Consider the following 24,141-nt stretch of genomic DNA (forward strand, 5'->3'; position numbering starts at 1 on the left):
GCCGCTGAGCCTGCGCGTCCGGAGCCTGTGCTCCGCGGCAGGAGAGGCCACAACAGTGAGAGGCCCGCGTACCACCAAAAAAAAAAAAAAAAAAAGTGGTGAGAGTGGGTAACCTTGTCTTGTTCCTGATCTTAGTGGAAATGCTTTCAGTTTTTCACCATTGAGGACGATGTTGGCTGTGGGTTTGTCATATATGGCCTTTATTATGTTGAGGAAAGTTCCCTCTATGCCTACTTTCTGGAGGGTTTTTATCATAAATGGGTGTTGAATTTTGTCGAAAGCTTTTTCTGCATCTATTGAGATGATCATATGGTTTTTCTCCTTCAATTTGTTGATATGGTTTATCACATTGATTGATTTGTGTATATTGAAGAATCCTTGCATTCCCGGAATAAACCCCACTTGATCATGGTGTATGATCCTTTTAATGTGTTGTTGGATTCTGTTTGCTAGTATTTTGTTGAGGATTTTTGCATCTATGTTCATCAGTGATATTGGCCTGTAGTTTTCTTTCTTTGTGACATCCTTGTATGGTTGTGGTATCATGGTGATGGTGGCCTCGTAGAATGAGTTTGGGAGTTTTCCTCCCTCTGCTATATTTTAGAAGAGTTTGAGAAGGATAGGTGTTAGCTCTTCTCTAAATGTTTGATAGAATCCGCCTATGAAGCCATCTGGTCCTGGGCTTTTGTTTGTTGCAAGATTTTTTTTTTTTTTTTTGCAATACGCGGACCTCTCACTGCCGTGGACTCTCCCGCTGCGGAGCACAGCCTCCTGACGCGCAGGCCCAGCAAGCCATGGCTCATGGGCCCAGCTGCTCTGCGGCATGTGGGATCTTCCCGGACCGGGGCACAAACCCATGTCCCCTGCATCGGCAGGCGGACTCTCAACCACTGCGCCACCAGGGAAGCCCCTGTTGGAAGATTTTTAATCACAGTTTCAATGTCATTACTTGTGATTGGTCTGTTCATATTTTCTGTTTCTTCCTGATTCAGTCTTGGCAGGTTGTGCATTTCTAAGAATTTGTCCATTTCTTCCAGGTTGTCCATTTTATTGGCATAGAGTTGCTTGTAGTAATCTCTCATGATCCTTTGTATTTCTGCAGTGTCAGTTGTTACTTCTCCTTTTTCATTTCTAATTCTATTGATTTGAGTCTTCTCCCTTTTTTTCTTGATGAGTCTGGCTAATGCTTTATCAATTTTGTTTATCTTCTCAAAGAACCAGCTTTTAGTTTTATTTATCTTTGCTATCATTTCATTCATTTCTTTTTCATTTATTTCTGATCTGATCTTTATGATTTCTTTCCTTCTGCTAACTTTGGGGTTTTTTTGTTCTTCGTTCTCTAATTGCTTTAGGTGCAAGGTTAGGTTGTTTATTCGAGATGTTTCCTGTTTCTTAAGGTAGGATTGTATTGCTATAAACTTCCCTCTTAAAACTGCTTTTGCTGCATCCCATAGGTTTCGGGTCATTGTGTCTGCATTGTAATTTGTTTCTAGGTATTTTTTTATTTGCTCTTTGATTTCTTCAGTGATCTCTTGGTTATTAAGTAGTGTATTGTTTAGCCTCCATGTGTTTGTATTTTTTACAGATCTTTTACTGTAATTGATATCTAGTCTGATAGCATTGTGGTCAGAAAAGATACTTGATAGAATTTCAGTTTTCTTAAATTTACCAAGGCTTGACTTGTGACCCAAGATATGATCTATCCTGGAGAATGTTCCATGAGCACTTGAGAAAAATGTGGATTCTGTTGTTTTTAGATGGAATGTCCTATAAATACCAATTAAGTCCATCTTGTTTAATGTATCATTTAAAGCTTGTGTTTCCTTCTTTATTTTCATTTTGGATGATCTGTCCATTGGTGAAAGTGGGGTGTTAAAGTCCCCTACTATGAATGTGTTACTGTCGATTTCCCCTTTTATGGCTGTTAGTAGTTGCCTTATGTACTGAGGTGCTCCTTTGTTGGATGCATAAATATTTACAATTGTTATATCTTCTTCTTGGATCGATCCCTTGATCATTATGAAGTGTCCTTCTTTGTCTCTTCTAATAGTCTTTAGTTTAAAGTCTATTTTGTCTGATATGAGAATTGCTACTCCAGCTTTCTTTTGGTTTCCATTTGCATGGAATATCTTTTTCCATCCTCTCACTTTCGGTCTGTATGTGTCTCTAGGTCTGAAGTGGGTTCTTGTAGACAGCATATATATGGGTCTTGTTTTTGTATCCATTCAGCCAGTCTGTGTCTTTTGGTGGGGGCATTTAATCCATTTACATTTAAGGTAATTATCGATATGTATGTTCCTATTCCCATTTTTTTAATTGTTTTGGGTTTGTTATTATAGGTCTTTTCCTTCTCTTATGTTTCTTGCCTGGAGAAGATACTTCAGCATTTGTTTTAAAGCTGGTTTGGTGGTGCTGAACTCTCTCAGCTTTTGCTTGTCTGTAAAGGTTTTAATTTCTCCATCAAATCTGATTGATAACCTTGCTGGGTAGAGTAATCTTGGTTGTAGGTATTTCTCCTTCAGCACTTTAAATATATTCTGCCAATCCCTTCTGGCTTGCAGAGTTTGTGCTGAAAGATCAGCTGTTAACCTTATCGGGATTCCCCTGTGTGTTATTTGTTGTTTTTCCCTTGCTGCTTTTAATATGTTTTCTTTGTATTTAATTTTTGAAAGTTTGATTAACATGTGTCTTGGCGTCTTTTCCTTGGATTTATCCTGTATGGGACTCTCTGTGCTTCTTGGACTTGATTAACTATTTCCTTTCCCATGTTAGGGAAGTTTTCAACTATAATCTCTTCAACTATTTTCTCAGTCCCTTTCTTTTCCACCTCTTCTTCTGGAACCCTTATAATTCGAATGTTGGTGCATTTAATGTTGTCCCAGAGGTCTCTGAGACTGTCCTCAATTCTTTTCATTCTTTTTTCTTTACTCTGCTCTGCAGTAGTTATTTCCACTATTTTATCTTCCAGGTCACTTATCCGTTCTTCTGCCTCAGTTATTCTGGTATTGATCCCATCTAGAGTATTTTTAATTTCATTTATTGTGTTGTTCATCATTGCTTGTTTCATCTTTAGTTCTTCTAGTTCCTTGTTAAATGTTTCTTGCATTTTCTCTATTCTATTTCCAAGATTTTGGATCATCTTTACTATCATCATTCTGAATTCTTTTTCAGGTGGACTGCCTATTTCCTCTTCATTTGTTAGGTCTGGTGGGTTTTTACCTTGCTCCTTCATCTGCTGTGTGTTTTTCTGTCTTCTTATTTTGCTTATCTTACTGTGTTTGGAGTCTCCTTTTTGCAGGCTGCAGATTCATAGTTCCCGTTGTTTTTGGTGTCTGTCCCCAGTGGCTAAAGTTGGTTCAATGGGTTGTGTAGGCTTCCTGGTGGAGGGGACTAGTGCCTGTGTTCTGGTGGATGAGGCTGGATCTTGTCTTTCTGGTGGGCAGGTCCACATCTGGTGGTGTGTTTTGGGGTGTCTGTGGCCTTATTATGATTTTAGGCAGCCTCTCTGCTAATGGGTGGGGTTGTGTTCCTGTCTTGCTAGTTGTTTGGCATAGGGTGTCCAGCACTGTAGCTTGCTGGTCATTGAGTGAAGCTGGGTGTTGGTGTTGAGATGGAGATCTCTGGGAGAGTTTCGCCGTTTGATATTACGTGGAGCTGGGAGGTCTGTTGTGGACCAGTGTCCTGACGTTGGCTCTCCCACCTCAGAGGCACAGCACTGACTCCTGGCTGCAGCACCAAGAGCCTTTCATCCACACGGTTCAGAATAAAAGGGAGAATAAGTAGAAAGAAAGAGGATAAAAGAAAATAAAATAAAGTAAGATAAAATAAAGTTATTAAAATAAAAAAATAATTATTAAGAAATATTTTTTAAAAAAAGTTAACAAACAAAACAAAAAAAACCGGACAGATAGAACCCTAGGACAAATGGTAAAAGCAAAGCTATACAGACAAAATCTCACACAGAAGCATACACATACACACTCACAGAAAGAGGAAAAAGGGAAAAAATAATAAATCTTGCTCTGAAAGTCCACCTCCTCAATTTGGGATGATTGGTTGTCTATTCAGGTATTCCACAGATGCAGGGTACATCAAGTTGATTGTGGAGCTTTAATCCGCCGCGTCTGAGGCAGCTGGGAGAGATTTCCCTTTCTCTTCTTTGTTCACACAGCTCCCAGGGTTCAGCTTTGGATTTGGCACCGCCTCTGTGTGTAGGTCGCCTGAGGCGTCTGTTCTTCGCTCAGACAGGACGAGGTTAAAGGAGCCGCTGATTCAGGGACTCTGTCTCACTCAGTACGCGGGGAGGGAGGGGCACGGAGTGCAGGGCGAGCCTGCGGCGGCAGAGGCTGGCATGATGTTGCACCAGCCTGAGGCGCGCCATGCATTCTCCTGGGGAAGTTGTCCCTGGATCCCGGGACCCTGGCGGTGGCGGGCTGCACAGACTCCCCGGAAGGGGGGTGTGGATAGTGACCTGTGCTCGCACACAGGCTTCTTGGTGGCAGCAGCAGCAGCCTTAGCATCTCATGTCCGTCTCTGGGGTCTGTGCTGTTAGCCACGCTGGAGTCTTGCTATTGAATTGTATGAATTTTTTATATATCTTGGATATTAATCTCTTTCCAGATATATGATTTGGAAATATTTTATCCTATTTGGTAGGTTGCCTTTTCATTTTGTTGATGGTTTCCTTTGCTGTGCAGAAGCTTTTTAGTTCAGTCCCAGTTAGTTTTGCTTTTGTTGCCTTTGCATTTGGTGTCAAATCTAAAAATCATTGCCAGGACCAATGTCACGTAGTTTACTGCATATGTTTTCTTCTAGGAATTGTATAGTTTCAGATCTTACAAGCAAATCTTTAACCATTTTGAGTTAATTTTTGTATATGGTGTAAGATAATGGTTCAGTTTCAGTCTTTTGCATGTGGCTGTCCAGTTTTCCCAGTACCATTTATAGAAGAGACTGTCCTTTCTCCATTTTATACTCTTGGTTCCTTTGTCATAAATTAATTGACCATACATGTGTGGGTTTATCTCTGGGCTCTCTATTCTATTCCACTGAGTTATGTACGTTTTTATGCCAGTACCGTACTCCTTTGATTACTGTAGCTCTATAACATGGTTTGAAATGAAGAAGCATGATGGCTCCAGCTTTTTTCTTCTTAAGATTGCTTTGGATATTTGAGGTTGTTTGTGGTCCATACATATTTTAGGGTTGCTTGTTTTATTTCATAAATCTATTCTTAACATGCTGTTTTCATAATAGCACACTGTTTCTGGTCCTCTTCCTTTACCGTCACTTTATACATATATATGTCTCCCCAGAATTATTCAATATTTTCCAAGTCCAGAGATGTGGGAGATATTTCTGAGCAGCCCTTGCTCTCCGGTCTAATTATTTAAACATATTTATTGATTTAAATAAACTAAAATAGTTATAGTGAAGGTAAAATGGTACGCTTATATTTCAAGGTTCCCACATTTGCAGTTAACTAAGGTAATGCATGTCTGTCTCCCCAGCTTGTGAATGTGACACTGATGGGACCATTTCGGGTGGCCTTTGTGTCAGCCGCTCTGATCCTGACTTGGGGTCTTTGGCCGGCCAGTGCCTGTGTAAGGAGCCGAGTGCGACCAATGCAAGACCAACCACTACGGACTGACCGTCACCGACCCCCTGGGCTGTCAGCGTTAAGTCAACAGGGCCTGGGCCGCCAACCTGAATGCATTTAAGGCTTGGAGCTGCCTCTGTCACGTCTAAAATTTGGTCATTGTAAGTACCTGAGTCCTACCAGCCTCTGGATTTTTTTTTTTAAGTGTACCAAACCTCCCACAAATTTTAGTAAGTTAGTGGAGAACTTTTTTAGGTGGTTTGCTGAGTTTATCATGAAGAACCAACAGGGGGTGCTCACATTTTCGCTGCTGGAGCAAACACGGGGAAATGCCAAGAAATTTAATGCCAAGTTATGAAAACTTAAAAAAAAAAATCCTCCACTAGGAGTCTACTCTACAAATTTGTTAAATTGCATTATACATTTTTGCATAGGTTGATGACTTCTTAGGCAATTTTCAAGTGGGGGGGTTTCTTTTTATTTTTTTAAATTATTTTCTCCTTCTCACACTGCTTTTAGTATTGTCTTACGTTCTCTGTCAAAGAAAAGGAAAGAAAGAAGCAAGGGAAGTGGCTGTGGGAAAATAGAAATAACCTCAGAGTTTTCTGGGGCCAAATGGGGAGGTCATTGGCTCTAGGATCACAGAAACTCAGGACTGCCTGGGGTCTCACAGAGCTGCTAATTCCACAGAGCATCTGGGTTAATTATTTCCCTTTGGTCATAGTGTCATGCTCTATGGTTTTGCCCATATAAGGAACTGGATTATTTGCATGTTTAGAAAGCAGCAAGATGAATCATTCTGTTAAAAAAAAAAAAAAACTCTTCTTTTTGGACTTGATGCAAAATTAAATTTCAGCATAATGAATTATGTAATTTCCTATTATACCTTTCAGTGCTCCTGGCATTTCCCCTGGTTCACTAACCTTATGCCCTCCGGCAAATGGACCAAACGTTGGTTTTTTGTTTTGCTTTGTTTTTTCTTTTGTAAGAGCTTCAGTTACACATAATTCACACACAGTTCACTTTTTGAAGTGTACAATTCAGTGATTTTTTAGTATATTCAGAGTGTATAACCATCACTACAGTCAATTTTAGAATATTTTCATTACCCCAGAAAGAAATGTGAAGAAGCATTATTCACAACAGTCAAAAGGTGGAAGCACCCCAAGTATCCATCAGTGAATGGATGGATAAACAAAGTGTGGTAGGTAAACACAGTGGAATATTATTCAGCCTTAAAAAAGGAAGGAAATCCTGATCCAGTCTATAATATGGATGAACCTTGAAAACATTATGCTAAGTGAAATAAGCCAGACCCCAAAGGAAAAGTATTGTATGATTCCACTAATATGAAGTATCCAGAGTAGTCAAATCCATATTTTTTTTGTGTTTTTTTTTTTTTTTTTGTGGTACGTGGGCCTCTCACTGTTGTGGCCTCTCCCGTTGCGGAGCACAGGCTCCGGACGCACAGGCTCAGCGGCCATGGCTCACGGGCCCAGCCGCTCCGCGGCATGTGGGATCTTCCCGTATCGGGGCAAAAACCCGCGTCCCCTGCATCGGCAGGCGGACTCTCAACCACTGCGTCACCAGGGAAGCCCTCAAATCCATATTAACAGAATGTAGAATGGTGGTGGCCAAGGGCTGGGGGGAGGGAGGAAGAATGGGGAGAGATGGTATTTAATGGGTACAGAGTTTCAGTTTTGCAAGAGGAAGAGAGTTCTGGAGATTGACTGCACAACAGTGTGAGTGTACTTAACATTGTTGACCTGTACACTTAAAAATGGTGAAGATGGTAAATTTTATGTTATAGGTATTTTACCATAAAAAAGAAAAGAAAGGAAACCCCATGCTTCAGCCGCCACCTCCCTATCCCCCCAGCCCTAGGCAAGCACTAATATGCTTCTGTTTCTATAGATTTGCCTATCTTGGACATTTCATACAAGTGGAGTCATGTAATATGTGGTCTTTTGTGTCTGGCTTCTTTTGCTTACCATAATGTTTTCAAGGTTCATCCATGTTGTAGCACATATCAGTATTTCATTTCTTTTTACTGCTGAATAATATTCCATTGTATGGGTATACCACAATTCATCTACTCGTCAGTTGACGGACATTTGGGCTGTTTCCGGGCACATTGGCTTTTCCTGCAGGGGAAATACACATCTTGCTCTGGTTGCACAATTTCTTAGCCTTTACAACATAAGCAGGATTAGCATTGCCAGTGGGTGGGAGAGAAAGAGGAGAGAGGGAATGGAAAAAAAAAAGTAACGAGGTGCTAAGAAAGAGAGAGGAGAGAAAGGGTTATCATAGGTGCATCTGCCAGAGAGGGAGCTGTCGGTAGTAACGGTGACACTCAGAAACCCTTCCCCTAGCCGCCCGACCCAGCCAGCATCATTCAGAGCTGTGCCCAGCTCCGCAGCACGCATGACCTCTTGTCTCCTCCTAATTGCCATCCAGTAGAACCACACGAGGGCTGCAAAAGTGTCTGGCACTGCATTTCCCGTGCGGGGTTAAATGCAGTCCAGTAATGGTGCAGCCAGGCAGACAATGAACTTGGCAGGGCGGGCTGCTCTGTGTTCTTGTGGACACGTGTTTTGCTCAGTTTAAGCTGTTAAGGACATTTACCAGTGTGGAGAAATCAAAATGAGAATAATTGTGTATGCTGTGCTTTCAGCCTGTGACTGTAACCCCCTAAGGATTATGCCACTCTTGACCTGTGATGTGGAAACAGGCCAATGCCTGTGTCAGTCTCTTGCTACTGGACCACACTGTGAGGAATGCACTATACGTATTTGTCTCTGATTTCGCCTTTAGGGAGTGATGCAGTCTTCTACTGGCATTGCCTAGAAGAGACTTGGTCCTGTTGATTGCTTTCCTTGTCCTATTGTATTTCGGTACTCCCGTGGTAAAAGTATTTACACTACAGGAATCAGCGAACACTGGAAATAAACCCCCATGTTTCTGCAGAGAGCTAGTTGTTAAACATTTACCAGCACCGTGACTTGTACCAGTTGGGACTGAATCGACCCAGGCACCAACAGCAATAGTTTTATCCTCTGTTCTCTTGGAAGTACCAAGCAGTAGAATATAAGAGCATTTATCTGGCCCCCTTGTTAAACCCACCAGATCATGGGGCCTTTTCTTCTGTCTCTTATACACAGTCTCTTTCCCACCTTTACCACTCCATGCCTAAAAATATTTTGGATGAGCTCATTAAAAAAAAAAAAAAAAAACAACCCTTAGGTTTAAATGTATTGTAGATTCCTGTGGGAAATAAACCCTTGGATTTTTGACAGACTCCACTACCCACATGAGCATGTATGTCTCAAATTAGCAAAATAAAACATTTTTCACTCCATAAGAAATGTGTCACGCATTTAGGGAGTTAAAAACCCAGCTCTTTTCTTTGTCCTCTGATCTTGGCAGCCCACCATGACATTTTAGAAAGAAAAAACAAAAATTTAACCTAATAAAAGAACAGTGACCTTGATGTGTCTGAAGAAATGTAGCTGATAAATAAGAAACGTATGTCTGTTACGACATAGTTTTGTGCTAATATTGTAAGTTGCTTTACTGAAAACACATGGGGGATGGGGCAGAGGAGGTGGGGAAAGAAAACAAGGAAGTAAATATGTAGAGGGAACGCTGTGTACGACGGGACAAGTAATCTAGAAGTTTCACGTTGGAAGGTGCGCCATGCCGAGCTCCATGACCGTGAGTGGACACCACAAAAAAAGAGTGCAGAGCTGGTGAACAGACCAACGGAGACACCAGGTCAGATCATTCCAGACAAACCTTAGACACGGCCTAACTTTTTGCGTTGGCTTGTGAACTGCCACTGTGTACTTAATTGTGTCTGCAAAAGGAAAATAACTGAGCAGGGGCCAGTGATGGGGGAACTTGTCCATCATGGCTGAGCCGAGGCATCTGCTTGGTACCGCACATGTGTCAGTGGTGCCCTGGATGGTCCACTGGGGGGCCAACATGACAGCGTACCCTGCCTAGAGGGGGTTTTCACAACCCCATCCTGGATAAGGCAGCTCAGTTCACGTTGTTTTTGCCTAAACTGAAGTTTGGTTTTGGGAAAAATATCAAAGGCCCTTTGCTGCGTTTTGTAACAAATTATGTCAACTTTTGATATTTAAAATAAATCTTTTTGAGTAAAGTGGACATAAAATTTTTCCAAGATGACAACCAAAAGCATACAGATGCTTAACCAATTTCAAATGAGAGTTCCGTGCCTACTAAGATGTTAATTCTATCTGAGTTTGTTAAATGGAGATTTGAGGCGGAAGTCTTTTTCTGAGTATTTACAGTGAATGTCAGACTTAAGAAGTAGCTGTTTATATCTCACCAGCTGTTTATATCAAATAAAGGTCAAGATGTTGCAATGATGACAAAAGTCTTGAATAGAGTTGAGTCTCTCACACAGGGAGAGTATGTTAGCCAAAACAATTATTTATAAGCACGTGATTCTACTAAACTGTGATATTCGTATAAGATGTCAAAATCAGCCTGAATGATTTTTCTTTTTAGCCCCAAACGTTGCCATAGTGTGTAAGTAAAAATCCCTAGGGATTTCATGGTAGGGGACTGAAAGCAGTTGCAAGTCAAAGAAGAGAGTTGCTAGTCAAAGAATTTCTCCTGGCTGACCTTAGACAACCCAGCTTGAAGCTAACATTGACGCTGTCAGAGGAGCTGTGAGATTTCCACTGCATTTCTTTCTCTTTTGTTTATTGGAGTATAGTTAATTTACAATGTTGCGTTAGTTTCAGGTGTACAGCAAAGTGATTCAGTTACACATATCCATATATCTATTCTTTTTCAGATTTTTTTCTCATTCAGGTTATTGCAGAATACTAAGTAGAGTTCCCTGTGCTATATGGTAGGTCCTTTTTGATTATCCATCGCATTTCCATTCAAAGCAATACATAGACAAATCCCCGTCCCCTTCATTTAAAGTCCTAGAAATGGGAGGTGTGTGTTTTTAGAAGATCATTACCAAGTGCGTAGGCAAGCAAGCTACTGTGTGATGGTTCAGGCCGCATGGCTGTTTGCTATGCGTCGATGGAACTGTAGTGCTTTTAACATTACCCTTCAGAGCAGCAGATGTCTTGAAGGCTGGAATCAACTGAGCATTTTCTCTTTGTAGGTTGGATACTGGGGACTGGAAAATCACCTCCACAGATGTTCTCCCTGTGACTGTGATATTTGAAGTGCTTATTCCAACGTGTAAGTCAGTAAAATGAATAAGTTTTGTGGCATTATTCCTCACTTCCATTTCCATCAAATAAACAAAAGCACATTTCATTTGGACCTGCTTATAGTCATAGGTGAAGGAGTTCATTCCATGACAAGCAAAGGGCATTGAAAAGCTATGATCTTGAGACATTAACGGTGGCCCAACTGATTTCTTTCACTTCAGATATTTCCACGGGTGAGATACCCAGGCAGTAGAACTGTCATCCCGAGGGGGTATGAAAGATGCCTGCACATGTGTGATCTGACCTGCCTAAAACTCCAACTCTTTGTCAGCCTGTAAAGAGAGGTCCTGCTCTCTCCTTTGCCCGGTTTTTAGAGCAGGATCAGAGAGCCTCTGAGGAGAGAAGTGGCAACCAAGGTTTCATTGATCTGGATTTGCTTGTCAAGACTAGACCTGTAGAATGGAGAGAACAAACTTATGGTTACTAGCGGGGGAAGGTGGTGGTGGTGCGGTCAGGGGTACGGATAGTTAGGGAGTTTGGGACTGACATGGACACACTGCTGTATTTAAAATGGATAACCAGCAAGGACCTACTGTATAGCACAGGGAACTCTGCTCAATATTACGTAACAACCTAAATCGGAAAAGAATTTGAAAAAGAATAGATACATGTACGTGTATAACTGAATCACTTTGCTGTACACCTGAAACCAACACATCATTGTTAATCAACTCTACTCCAATATAATAAAAAGTTTAAAAAACAAACAAAAAAACCAGACCTGTAGATGCGTTGTTTCTCCACATCCTCCCCAGGATGGTTGATTGATGGTTTCAAAGAATGGGCCCAAACCCAAGGGGCATTTAGCCCAGCACCTCCAAGGCCCTTATCTTACACCCGTCCCTCCTCCATGTTTTTTTTAGGAGGTGGGTTCGTTTTCCCTCAGGTGCTCACCCGAGGATGGGCAGTGTGATTGTCGTCCGCATGTCACAGGTCGCAGCTACACTGAGCCAGCGCCCAGCTATTTCTTTGCTCCTTTGAATTTCTACGTCTGCGAGGCAGAGGAAGCCACGCCACTCCAGGGACTGGCTCCTTTGGTTCGTATTTCATTGACTCTCTTTACAGACTTCATTTGAAGCGGTGTGGGTAAATACACACACCCTTGAGATCGTGGGTAAGTTACCCGGAAGAGAGTGGTTTTGCCCACAAACACAGCAGAGTCGATTCTATCATGGAACTGCAGATTCTATAAAGTCTTGAGGGCAGAGTCTGCATTTTGTTCATCTTTGTATCCCTGTTCTGGCACAGAGCCTGGCACAGAAGTGTGAATTGCATTAAGTTGTGATGAAATGGACTTGAGTTTTGCTCTTTCAAGTTACCCATCAGATAGAATGTGTTTATTGAGCATTTCCTGGTCTGTCTCCTTGACAACACTGTAAACCATAAGAGGGAAGGGAGGATGTGTACCCCATCGCCACTGTTGCTCTAGTGACAAGTCCTATGACTGGTGCATAGTAGGAAGCCATGGATCTCTGCTAATGAATGAATGAATGAATACGGTACTGAGCTAAGTGTAAGATGTGCTCACTGGCCTCCTGAAGCTCGTCTCGGATTAGCAGTCCTCAGTTCTGTTCATAGGAGTGTGTGACTGGAAATGTCGCTTGGTCTGCTTCATTCTCTACAAGTCAGCAGTCCTGCGGGAGATGCTCCCTAAAAATATTTATCCCAAAGTCTTATGAGGGGGGCAAACCCAGGCATATGAACCCATCAGAGAAAATACAGGTTAGCCTCCCATAACACTCTTACGCCTTTGACTCCAGCCACAAGCAGGAATGTGACAAAGGAAAAGGCAATGTGAGGCAAACGACTTCAAGGGGAGAAGGCATTGACTAAGTCTATTCCTGAGGTCTCTTCCTTATCTGGACACGACTGGTGGGAGGGATGAAAATACCCCTTAAGAGGCTTGGAATTTGCTGCTTTTTTTTTTTTTTTTTTTTTTTTTTTGCGGTACACGGGCCTCTCACTGTTGCGGCCTCTCCCGTTGCGGAGCACAGGCTCCGGACGCACAGGCTCAGCGGCCATGGCTCACGGGCCCAGCCGCTCCGCGGCATGTGGGATCTTCCCGGACCGGGGCACGAACCCATGTCCCCTGCATCAGCAGGCGGACTCTCAACCACTGCGCCACCAGGGAAGCCCGGAATTTGCTCTTTTACTGACTGAGATTAGGGCAAGAAAAGGAGGCTTGCACTATCCTGACCTAGACTCACAACTGCGGTGGGTGGAGTCAAGATAAAGCAATCCTATGTCTAGATTCTTCTTCATTGCTTTTCGTATTGCAGGTTTATGATGGTAACTGAAAAAAAAAAAAAGCTTTGGGAAAAGAATATTGATATTTATATTTAGGCTAAAACTATCATGAAATAATAGGAAAAAAATATATGCATATACATAGTGATCTTGGCCCCTGGCTCCTGACACAGAGCTCCCAAATCCTTTGGACTTTCCTGGGTGATGAGTGTCATTTGTTCTGATGAGGTGACTCTGGGTGGGCTCCTGGATGGCTTCAGGATGGTGGCTGGTCACCAGAAAGACCAAGCCATGATTAGAAGCTTGAAACTTTTGCTTCCACCCACCAGCGTCCAGGAAGGGGAGAGGTGAGGGAGGCTGAGGTAATGATCCATCTTGCGTGTGGGTTGAAGACTCCATCCAATTCCCGAAAGTACTGGGTTCAGAGAGTTTCGAGGTTGGTGACCATATCTGTGTGCTGGGAGGGTGGTGCATCCCAGCCACAAAGGGACAGAATCTCCTGTGTGTGGGATCCTTCCGGTCCTATGTACATCTTCGTCTGAGTGTTTATCTGTCTCCTTCATCATATCCTTTATTATATAACAAACCAGTAAATATAAATAAGTGCTTCCCTGAGTTCTCTGAGCCATTCTAGCAAATGATCGAACTCAAGGAGGGGGTCACAGGAACCCCAGTTTATAGCCAGGTGCATAATGCTGAGCTCCAGGCTAAGACTGGCGTACAGAGGGATTAGTTAGCATCTCTGCCCTCTAGAAGTTTTTAACCATAGCTGATATTTTTCATAGATAGCTCAGGATGGGAGCAGTGCCATGCAACAAGGGGAGAGTCCATAAGTGCGTTAGGATTTTGGAGTCACGACTGATCCTTTACAAATGGGCTTAACACGCGGGTAGAATCATTTGCCTGAGACTAGAAAGCCATGAGCGTTTCCATTGGTGGATGAGGGGAGAAGACAGTCCAACCAGCAAAGTTCTAAGTAACAGCTCAGAGGAGAAACAACGCAGGTGTATTTGCAGGTAGAACAGAAAGTTTATATAGGAAAGAGGTACTGGAAGAGAAAATGAGATTCTCCTATTAAAGAGGCTAAATTTTCTTCTTGGGGCAATGAGAACTCGTTGAAACCTTCTGAGCAAAGGCATGACGTGATGAAGATTGTCCTCTGTGCCCTTACGGACACCATCCAGCAGAAGTGGAGCCTGGGGTGGAGGGGCTCAGGGTGCAGTCCAGACAGGGATGGAGAAAGGGGCAAGGTTCAGGGAGAAGAGAGAAGATGGGGATGGAGACATGAAAGGACATGAATCCAAGACCCCAGCTTTCAAATAATTGTTTTAATACTCAAATAGGAGAGCTAAGAAGAATGACGGTTAACTTTCTTGATGGGTCTTCAGAAAGATATCTATATTTGTATCTACATCTACCTATCTATCATCTCTCAATCACTTGTTTACCTATTATCTGTCATCTATCATCCATCTGTTCACCTATCATTTACCTACCTATCTATGTATCTAATCTTTCTTAGTCTGGGCTGCTAAAAATACCATAGACTGGGTAGCTTATAAACAACATAAACTTATTTCTCACAGTTCTGCAGACTGGAAAGTCTAAGGTCAAGGTGCCTGCAGATTCAATGTCTGAGACCCACTTCCAGGTTCTTAGATGACTGAGTCCTCACATGACAAGGGAGCTCTCTGGGCCTCTTTTATAAGGGTACTAATCCTAATCACCTCCCCCAAACCCCACTTCCTAATACCATCAACTGCGGATTCTATTTCAACATATGAATTGGGGAGAGGGGGAGTGGGATACAAACCTTCAGTCTATGGCAATATGCTTGCTACTCAAAATGTGGTGTGTAGACCAACAATAGTGTCATCACTTGTGGGTTCATTAGACTTGGAGGCTCTCAGGCCCCACCCACACCTATTGAATCCAGTCTACATGTTAGCAAGATCCCTAGGTGATTTGTACACAGTTTGGGAAACACTGGCTTGTTATAGAAACTAACTGTGGTCACAAAAGTTAATATTGATTGAATTTAACATGGTACGGCATTTAATGTAGTATAATATAAAGTTAATTCCATAATATGTTTTCTGTATAAAAGTGGTAAATAGCTTATAATTTTGTGTTACAAGATGAACACAATAGGTGAGAGGAAAAAAATGAAGAGGACAAATAAACGTAATCCAGTGTGGCCTGTCCAAAGGGTCCTCATCACACAGGTTGAGGAGCTGGTCGGAGAGCATGGCTGAGAGTCTGAATAGTGACCACAGAGTATGAGGGTTCCTGAAGTTGACTACAACTGACCTCAAGCCTGCCTGCTCACGATGAACACCAGGGCACCTGTGAAGTTAAAAACCTTGACTGTAAAACCAACAATGAAACATCAAGCAAATATCGATGTCTAGGGTATAGTGAGAATTTGGAAACGAGCAATTGGAGATTCTAGCTGGGTCGGCAGCTGAATGACTAAGGAGATGATATAAAACAGAGTCCCATAAAACCCAGGATTTTAAGGAAACTGGAGTTGCATGAATGCTACTCTGCTGTTTTAATAGTTTGGTTGGTGGAATCTCGCTATCCCGGTATAATCTCTCATGGGGACGTTTAAGACCAGATTCTGCAAACCATGAGAATTAAAAGAAATTGGTCTGGAGAGTGTTAAAATTACAACATCTAATAATCTTTGAATCTGTATATCATGCATATTGTTAATTTTCGAAACACCACAAAACCAGTAGAAAATAAGAAGTGTTTTCAAAGTTTAGAATTGCACTAGTTGAGCAGCCCTTAAAAAGAAAACCCAACACATAGTTTTAGGATCACTAAAAATTTCCCCGTTTCATAGAGAAACAAAAAATTATAAGCTGCCTCTGTGTGTTCTTCCTGAAGCTATTAAGTGAGAATCATGATTACCTTTTAAAGTACAGTATAGTCTGAAACTCTTGAACTCTGGTAAAATTGGAACTTTTGTTGGTTACTTAAACAGCCGTTTCTTTTTAAGGTACTAGCAACAGCTCTGCCTACATGTGATGTGTATTTCCAGCAACAAGGAGATGATTTCGTAACTGACAAAGGGAGCATAATACTGAAGAGAAATCAGAAGCAAAGCATTCGAGCAGATGAGCAGAGTAAGGTAAATCATTCCTTCAGGGTCGTTGTCTGTTGTACTATAAGCAAATAACCCGGGTAATGCACTTAGAACCATGCGTGGCCCATGTAAGTGACCAGCCAGTGTAAGCCCTATTATCCTGAAGAATAGAATGAAGGAAAGGAAGAAGCCAGCTCAAAGTAATTCGAGGCTCTGGGGAAAACTTCAATAGCTTTATTTCTCTACAAAATGAAAATTTCTGGAAAATAAGATTTTGGAGAGTTGAAGAGTCAGACTCTGAATGTACACTTTCTTATCATGTTAGAAAGGAGAGATACAGTATTGAGGAATGGCTGTCTTCCCAGTTGGAGAAGAAAGGACATGCTAATGTCCCTGGGGGTGGTGTGTGACTGTGCCCTTGAATCTGAGATGGATGTAGTTGGTCATTGCCGGCATGAGTGCCAGGGTGATGCCGCCTCCACAGAGCCCTCCCTCCAATGGCTTTAGAAGGCCAGAGGAGACCTGAAGACCTTGTAGCTAGCCAACTAGTATTCACTTGAAGTCAGGGCCACTTTAGGCCTGTTTGTTTGTTTGTTCATTTGTTATGCCGGGGTCTTTACTGAGCACTCCTGTGTGCATATGCACTAAGGGGCATGTTGGAAAAGCAAAGGAAAGCTGACGTTAGCTGTCTTGTTCATAAACCCAGCAGCTGAAACAGTTCCTTATTCATAAGAGACTTTCTCGAGTGGATGAAATGATTGATTGAATGAAAATGGAAATACCTAGACATAGAGCCTGCCCTTAAGATTATGGTGGGGGAAATGAGCCACGTATACAAACAATGAATGCATGGCAGGGTGGGGTAGGTATCATAAAGAGGTGTACATAATGTGATACGGATTCCACTTAAGGAGAAACACCTCCAACTGAGAGGATAAGAGAAGGCTTCATAGATGGCGTTCTTCCTTCCAGGCCCATGTACACCAAGTCACAGAGGCTTTGCTCTTTATTCTACTTGTTTCTGTTCCCATGCCACATGCCCGTGAAGCCGTCTCTGACTCTAGGCATCTCAATCTGAAGTCGACCTGAAAGAGAAAAGTAGGGAGTGCCCTTGCTTGCTGTGGCAATGATCAGTGAACCTCTAAATTTTACTGTGCATAAGTATTGCCCAGGGAGATTGTTTAGAATGCAGATGCTAGGGCCTTCCACTTGAGATGCTGAATCAGGGAATGTGAGACTAGTCAAGTGTTTTCAGGTAACTCTATACACGGGACTATTGTATTGGATAGTGCAATGCAAATATAGAACATTTTTATTATTGTAGAAAGTTCAATTAGGCAGTATTGCTCTAGAGCAATGAGGTTCAAATTGGAACCATCAAAGACTTAGGAAAACATGGGTACATTTTGTGATCTTCATTTGGATTTAAATATTTGAGGTGTTTGGCACAATGCTTTAAAAAAAAAACCCCACACATTTTGGATCATTTGGAGGGAGAAAAGAAATCTGCATGTTTGCCGATCACCCCAAGTGATACGAGTGGTCCCTGGCAGCCCTTGGAGAAACACTGCTCAGAGCATCCACGGCCTCCTCTCCTGACTCTTGCCTGAAATGACCACCTCTGTATTACTGACTTGCAAAACTTCTAGCCATCCCTTAAGACCCAATTCAGATTTATCTTTCTCTGACATTCCCTACCCTGACATCTGGATATAATTAATTGTTTCTATCTCTGGAGTCCCATAGGTCAGTAATTTTCATACTACAGGTCATGCCTATTAGTAAGTAGGTCATGAAATCAATTGACTGGATCAGTTTAGTACAACAGAAGAATATAAAACGAGCATTTTTTTGTGAAACTTTTATTTCAGTTTTATATAAATGCGTGTGTGTGTGTGTGTGTGCGCGCGCGCGCACTGGGTCACTGTCTTTGGTTGGATTCTCTACAATCAGAGATTACAACAGAGATCTGGGTGCATGTGTTTTACTGAGGAAGCACTCATCAGGAGAAACCTGTCAGGGAGGAGGGCAGTAGGCTGGGGAGTGGGGAAAGTGAGGCAAGGATGGCAGCTAGGCCTTGCCTGAGTCTAGCCTTGCCTTATCCCCTGGGGAAGCTGTGAAGCAGAAATTGCACCACAGAGTTGTCCCCCATTGAGGCCCTAGGGCTGTCTTCTCATGTCAGGCAGACATGGCTGTAGGCTGCCAGGGCAGATGGAGATCACGGCCCAGGTGAGGTGGCTCACCTCAGCCAAGGGCAGTTCTCAAGAGAAGGGAGCAGTGGTGAGACCAGCAATCCCAGGAGCTGGTGGCGTGATAGAGTGGCCCAGTCAAGGGGACCAGGCAGTACACTAACAGCACAGACCCAAGTTCACTCCTGGCATGCTCGGACCCATGTGCAGGGCCAGGGCAAAATAAAAATTAAAATGCAGGGCCCCTTATTCAGAAATTAGGGAAAGGGGCCTTGAAGATAGTAAAGTATAAAGCTTTTTACTTTCCTCCATAGTTTCAACTTGTCAAAATATTTTTATGTGCTATTTAATGTCACTCTGAAGAAATATTAAAAATTTAAATTATTAACCTGAACTATACTGTTTATCTCTATAGCATGCAGTGCCAATTTTAACTGCAAACCTAAGAAATTCACGGTCACTGGGAGTGACAATGAGCTTGGCTACTCCTACTTGGTTCCCAAACCCATGCTTTTTCCCTGCTGGGGACACAGCATCACATAAAGACCATTGGTTTAAGGAGTAAATAACATCTAGAAGAAAACTGCCCCGTCTCACAGGGTGTCATTTCCAAGCTCGTGAAACTAATGCATCTTTTAGGGGCCCCATCCCACTGCCGTCTCAGGTCAGCATCTTCTGGATGCCGTGGTTTGTGTAGGAACAGTGGATCCCAAAGTCACGTGACCACTGATACACTTCTTTTACTGTAAAGTGGATCCCTTGGCTGAGGAAGCTATGTTGTACGACATTGGCGAATTAGACACTCTTTGAGCTGTCAGAGTGGTGCTGACCAAGGCCATAGAGTGTCCGATTCTCACTGTGGGACACCACATGACATCGCCTTAGACCAAGGGATCCAATTCACTATCCTTCAGTATAGGGAGTCAGTGTCATATTTTGTAGAACATCTGGATGGTCCAGGTTCTTTGGGGCTATACTGTTACAGAGAGCAGGAGAATTAATAGCCTTGGGGCAAGACGACATATACACGACCGCCCATCCCAAGCGAATACAAATTGCTTCTGTTTCTTCTTCCTCATGGAGATGGAAGAAAACACATTTTGCATTTCAATAGCTGTGTATCATGCACCAGGGTGGTGGTAACCGGCTCTGGTCATGATACTCCTTCCAGCAGGACAGCTGCCAATTGGGGCTACAACTTAGTTATATTAGTATAAAATTTGTAATGGGGATATGATATGAGACCCACCACCAAGTCTTGAGAGTGGCACTTTGAGAATGCCTCTGATTTGCAATATTGCTTTTTATTTACTACCTTGGCTTGGTGGTGGTGGGGAGGGCAATGGAGGGTGGGCATTTCACAAGGTTTTACTCGGCCTTTCCTACTATAGGAGCACTAACATCAATGCCAACTGCTAAGCAGGTCCATTCCAATACATATACAAGAATTAGAGGAAACAATCAATGGTTCAGTAAACCCAGAGAACTGACTGTGAAAAGAACCTAAGTCAGATCTCCATTTACTACCTGACCCTCATATGCCCTGTTCTAACGGGGACCATGATGACACTTTGGGTACATGGTTCTCAGTATGAACTCAGATCCTGTATCCATTAGCCCTCGAAAGATCTAGGCATTTCTGCTTCCCCAATAGACTAGTAAATAAACATAGATCTCTTTGAGAGATAAGTGAGAGAATTAACACTTGCTGTGGTGTTGAAGAGTCTTTCCTCCTTGGGACCCAGCCTCTCATTTAGTCACTGGGGTCTGAGTCTGAGAATTTGCTCAGCTCTATAAATTGGGGAAAGGATTATGTCTTTCTGTTGAGGTGGCTGAACTCAGCCTTCTGCCAGTTCATACTTGATCAGTTTGGAGTACACATGTTAGGCAATATTTTGTCGACTAGGAGCATCATGTTCTATTAGTCGTCTCCACAGAAGATTCCTGTAGGTCAGGCCCCCTTGTCTCCTATTCCAACCTCGCTGACCATTATAATTATACCCATCTTGCTTTTGAGAGTTAAATGCTCCCCAACCCTTGATAGTCTGCGATCCTGTCCACTGCACTGATACTGAGGAGCTCAATTTTGTAATGGTTTAGGCTACCAGCCTACAGAGGGTACCCTATCCTCTGTGATGCTGGTGGCCCCTCACCAGTTCATTCCTCACTGTCTTGAAAAATGGACAAGGAATATAGTCAGCTGATGGGTTTTCCAGCCTTGCGTCTTACACCCATTCAAGCATGCCTGGTTCTTTGAGCCTTATAACCCATCCTCCCCAGCCTGCTACAGCAGTTCTGGCAGCTCCGCTTCATTACTCTGGACCACAGCTTTCGCCAAGCATCTCGCAGGGCTCCAGGGCCCTTGCCAGGCTGCTAAATCCTTTATCACCAGTGACCCCAAACCAACAAACTCTCCTTACCTGATTGCATATTCTGTCCCCTTGATCTGGCACCCCTCACGATCCATGCCCAGCCATCCTCTCCCAGTTGCTACTTGTTCGTGTTAACCAGGTCCTTCTCGGAGATGCAGCCCTTTCCCATCAGATCATGCTGCAACGTAACCCTAATTATCAGGCAAGTGGTCAGGAGGGGCAGATCCTCAGGAATGCACACGTTTTCTTTTAAGGTACCTGCATCATTTGAGATTTCTGCCTCGTCTCCAAATGTGGCAGGGATGGAGGGGGGCGAGGATGGAGGGGGGGCCTCTATTTTCTAATAAGTGTGAGTGGATTACTTCTATAGTCCAGGAGTGCTCAGGAGAACCTCAAGGTTCACGATTCTTATGTGCATCACCCATGCCTCACGATGCCCCTGCTTCCCTGTGAAGGGAGGGCCTGACTTGGGCATAGGTGACTTACCCAGGCTGAGAACTCAGCCTTCCCTGAAGTTCCGCAGCTCTTCCAATTAAGTCTTGTGCCTGGTCTCTAGTTCTTCCTGCCCTCTCACTAAAGGAGATGAGTTTCTTTAAATGCTGCCAGGGAGCCCTTCTGATTCTCACCCTTGACTCTAAGTTGCTGATCGATTGCCCTGAGCCTGCCATCATCTTTCATCAAATGCGTCAGTGGTGTACAACAATAGCCACCCACGTCCACAGTCCTTATAACTACTCTTTCCCCTGTATCAGAAATCTTGCTCAAGTCAGTGCCTCCCCTTCGCCCTCTATCCTGTCCCAGGTGGCCACAGATGACTGTTTTAGCAACGGCTCTGCTGCTACACAAGGGTCATCAACACGTTACCCACTGGGTTCCTCATTGCCAGCCGAACAGTAAATGTTCCACATCCAGGAAGGCATCTTAGAGTCTACACTGTCTGCTACCAACTGTCTCAGGTCAGCGGCCCTAGAAACAGAGCCTAAGACCGGATTCAGGTGCATGTAATTTACGAAGGCAGTGTTCTTCGGGAAAACTCTTTAAGAGAGTGAAGGAAACATGAGAAGAGGAAAGAGTCAGAGGTGGTCTCAGGTAAAACAAAACTTGGATTGATCCACAGAGAAAGTCAGAAACATAAACTGCAGATAAATTTGTCCTGCCCCTTGAGACGACAGGGCCAGCCTTTCATAACCTCCTATCAGGTAGTCTTTGTCTGTGAGCTACCCCAGGGGTAGGAGTAGGCAGTTGGGGTGTGAGAGGGCAGTTCTCCGGAGAAGGGGGGCAATTGTGAGCTGTTAGAAACTGCACACACGCAACTGGGAGATGGGTATACCAACCAAAGAAAGGGGGATCCCGGGGGGTGGGTACCTACAGTGGCTCAAATTCCAGAGTACTTTTTTTAAAGTTTGAAAAATGTTGCATAGAGATGAGTTTACATACACCTCCGTCTCATTTCTTATTTACCTTTCTGTCTCCCATGCAAGATTCTAAACTCCTCTGTGGCTGGGAATCTGTCCTATTCGTGTATGCATTCCTGATTCAGAGGCGGGGGTTGAATTGTTACTAAATGAACATTTGTCAAATGAAGAGCAGTTTGTGGTAGATCACAGAGCAACTTGAACTCCAGGCTAAGTAATTTGGGCATGATGCTCTTGGCAGTGAGAGAGCGTTTGAAATGCTTGTTGGCAGCAGTGTGCGGTATGTATTGGACTAGCGAGATCACGGAGAGAACAGCCAAGAGACTGTTGCAGCAATACAGGCAGAAAGTAACAAGAGGCAGCGTTCCGGTGGAGGCTGGAAGTGTCGAGAGGCAGATGCAAAAGTCATCAAGGAAGTATTATCTATAGGGTCCAGATGGCCCCAGGCTGACATCCAGCATGAGACCGGCAGGGCTGCTAATCGATCAAGTGTGTGAGCAGTTTTGTACTTACGTGCCCCCAAGCAGATGGGAGAAGATCATTTCTCATATTTGCATGGAAGAAACATCTAAAAAAAAAAAAATCTGGGTGGGTTTTATCATTGTCATGCACAATTAGGCAAAATCCATGAAATGTAGGCATGGGAATATTTTCTTGCCCTCCGTATTTTAGCCAGAACTCCACAGTCAGATCTGAGAAAAGCCAAGGTCACCAATGTGGAATCACTCAGTACACGACACGTGGAGTACATAATGTACTGGCCAGTGGCAGTGCTTTCCAAGTGATTATTCTATACAGTGACATATGTTCCAAAGCTGCAGATTCAGCACGTTTTTCTCCGCTGTGTGCTGGACTGTATCCTTGTTGGAATAATGTATTCGGGACTCAGATGGATCATACACACATCAAGAAACCCGTGGGGGAAAAAAAAGAGAAACCCGTGGGTTTTGTTTTTGTTTTTTTTCCCCGTGAACTCTTCCAGCCTTTCACTCTAGGCAAAGTTGTGTTTATTCCTCTCTGGCCAGCTGCCTGCTGTTTCTGTCGTTCTCCGAGGGCCAGTTCCTGGGGTGCCTGTTACATGGATGGGACCTGGATTTGCCAGGGTTCTCGCTGGGCCCGGCTTGAGATTTGCTGTGGGGAACATCCCCATTCCCATGGATTTTGCTGTTGCCATTCTCTATGAAGCTCAGGTACCCTTTACTCCACTTCCACGGTGGTGGTTCCGAGCTGACTGAAATACATTCTCTAGCTAAGTGTTTCCATTCCAATCTTACCTGTGTTCATCTTAACAGGATTTGCAAAAAGTCGAACATCTGGAGAGCGTTATAAACCAAAGGGTTTCCTAAAGATACTAAAGCAACACAGCCATACGCACACACGCCTTATTCTGTGGAGAGAAGCTAAAGCTGGGGCTATAGATTTAAGATACTAGTTCTAGGGAAGTGGTGATGGAATGTTTGTATAAGGACAATAAATAACTAAAATAATGCAAATTCTGCCCTCCTGGGACTTTTTTTTCCTAAAAATGTAATAAACCTGTGTAGAGATTCAGACTCAGGGATGCAGTACAGGCATTTATTTGCACTTGGATTTTACCAGGAAACAAGAGAAAAGCTAAAAGCAGCCTGCGCTTCTTGCCTGCTACCTTTCTAGCCTTCCCCCCCCTTTGAGAAATATCTAAGAGGAAGAGAAACCAAATTAGAAAAACACTTGAGCTAGAGCAGTGGCTCCTAACCCTTTCTTTGTATAAGCTTTTCTTTGATGATCTGAAACCCCACAGACCATCTGCCCTGGAAAATATTGTATATGGCTGGGGGTGGCCTCAGAGCCCCCAGAGTCTCTCTAGGGACCACACTCTGGAAGGGCTCACTTTCTGTGGTATGACCAGAGCTGATGATCTGCCTTGAAACTCTTAACATGACATTGTTCTCAATTTCTCACTTACACGTGAAAGGCAAAGG

At 43.3% G+C, this 24,141-nt stretch overlaps 1 protein-coding gene across 1 annotated transcript in view; it reads left to right on the forward strand.

Annotated features, from left to right (window-relative positions):
• Positions 1-24,141, forward strand: part of LAMB4 (laminin subunit beta 4) — a 107,312-nt gene that overhangs the window by 26,705 nt on the left and 56,466 nt on the right. The window contains 8 exon segments of the mRNA XM_079932179.1: positions 5,511-5,602; positions 5,608-5,677; positions 8,274-8,383; positions 10,752-10,811; positions 10,815-10,831; positions 11,750-11,900; positions 16,118-16,249; positions 23,206-23,370. Coding sequence (XP_079788305.1) covers positions 5,511-5,602; positions 5,608-5,677; positions 8,274-8,383; positions 10,752-10,811; positions 10,815-10,831; positions 11,750-11,900; positions 16,118-16,249; positions 23,206-23,370 — 797 coding nt within the window.

The sequence above is a fragment of the Stenella coeruleoalba genome (genome assembly GCF_951394435.1).
Source record: "Stenella coeruleoalba genome assembly, chromosome: 9".
NCBI classification, from domain to species: domain Eukaryota; kingdom Metazoa; phylum Chordata; class Mammalia; order Artiodactyla; family Delphinidae; genus Stenella; species Stenella coeruleoalba.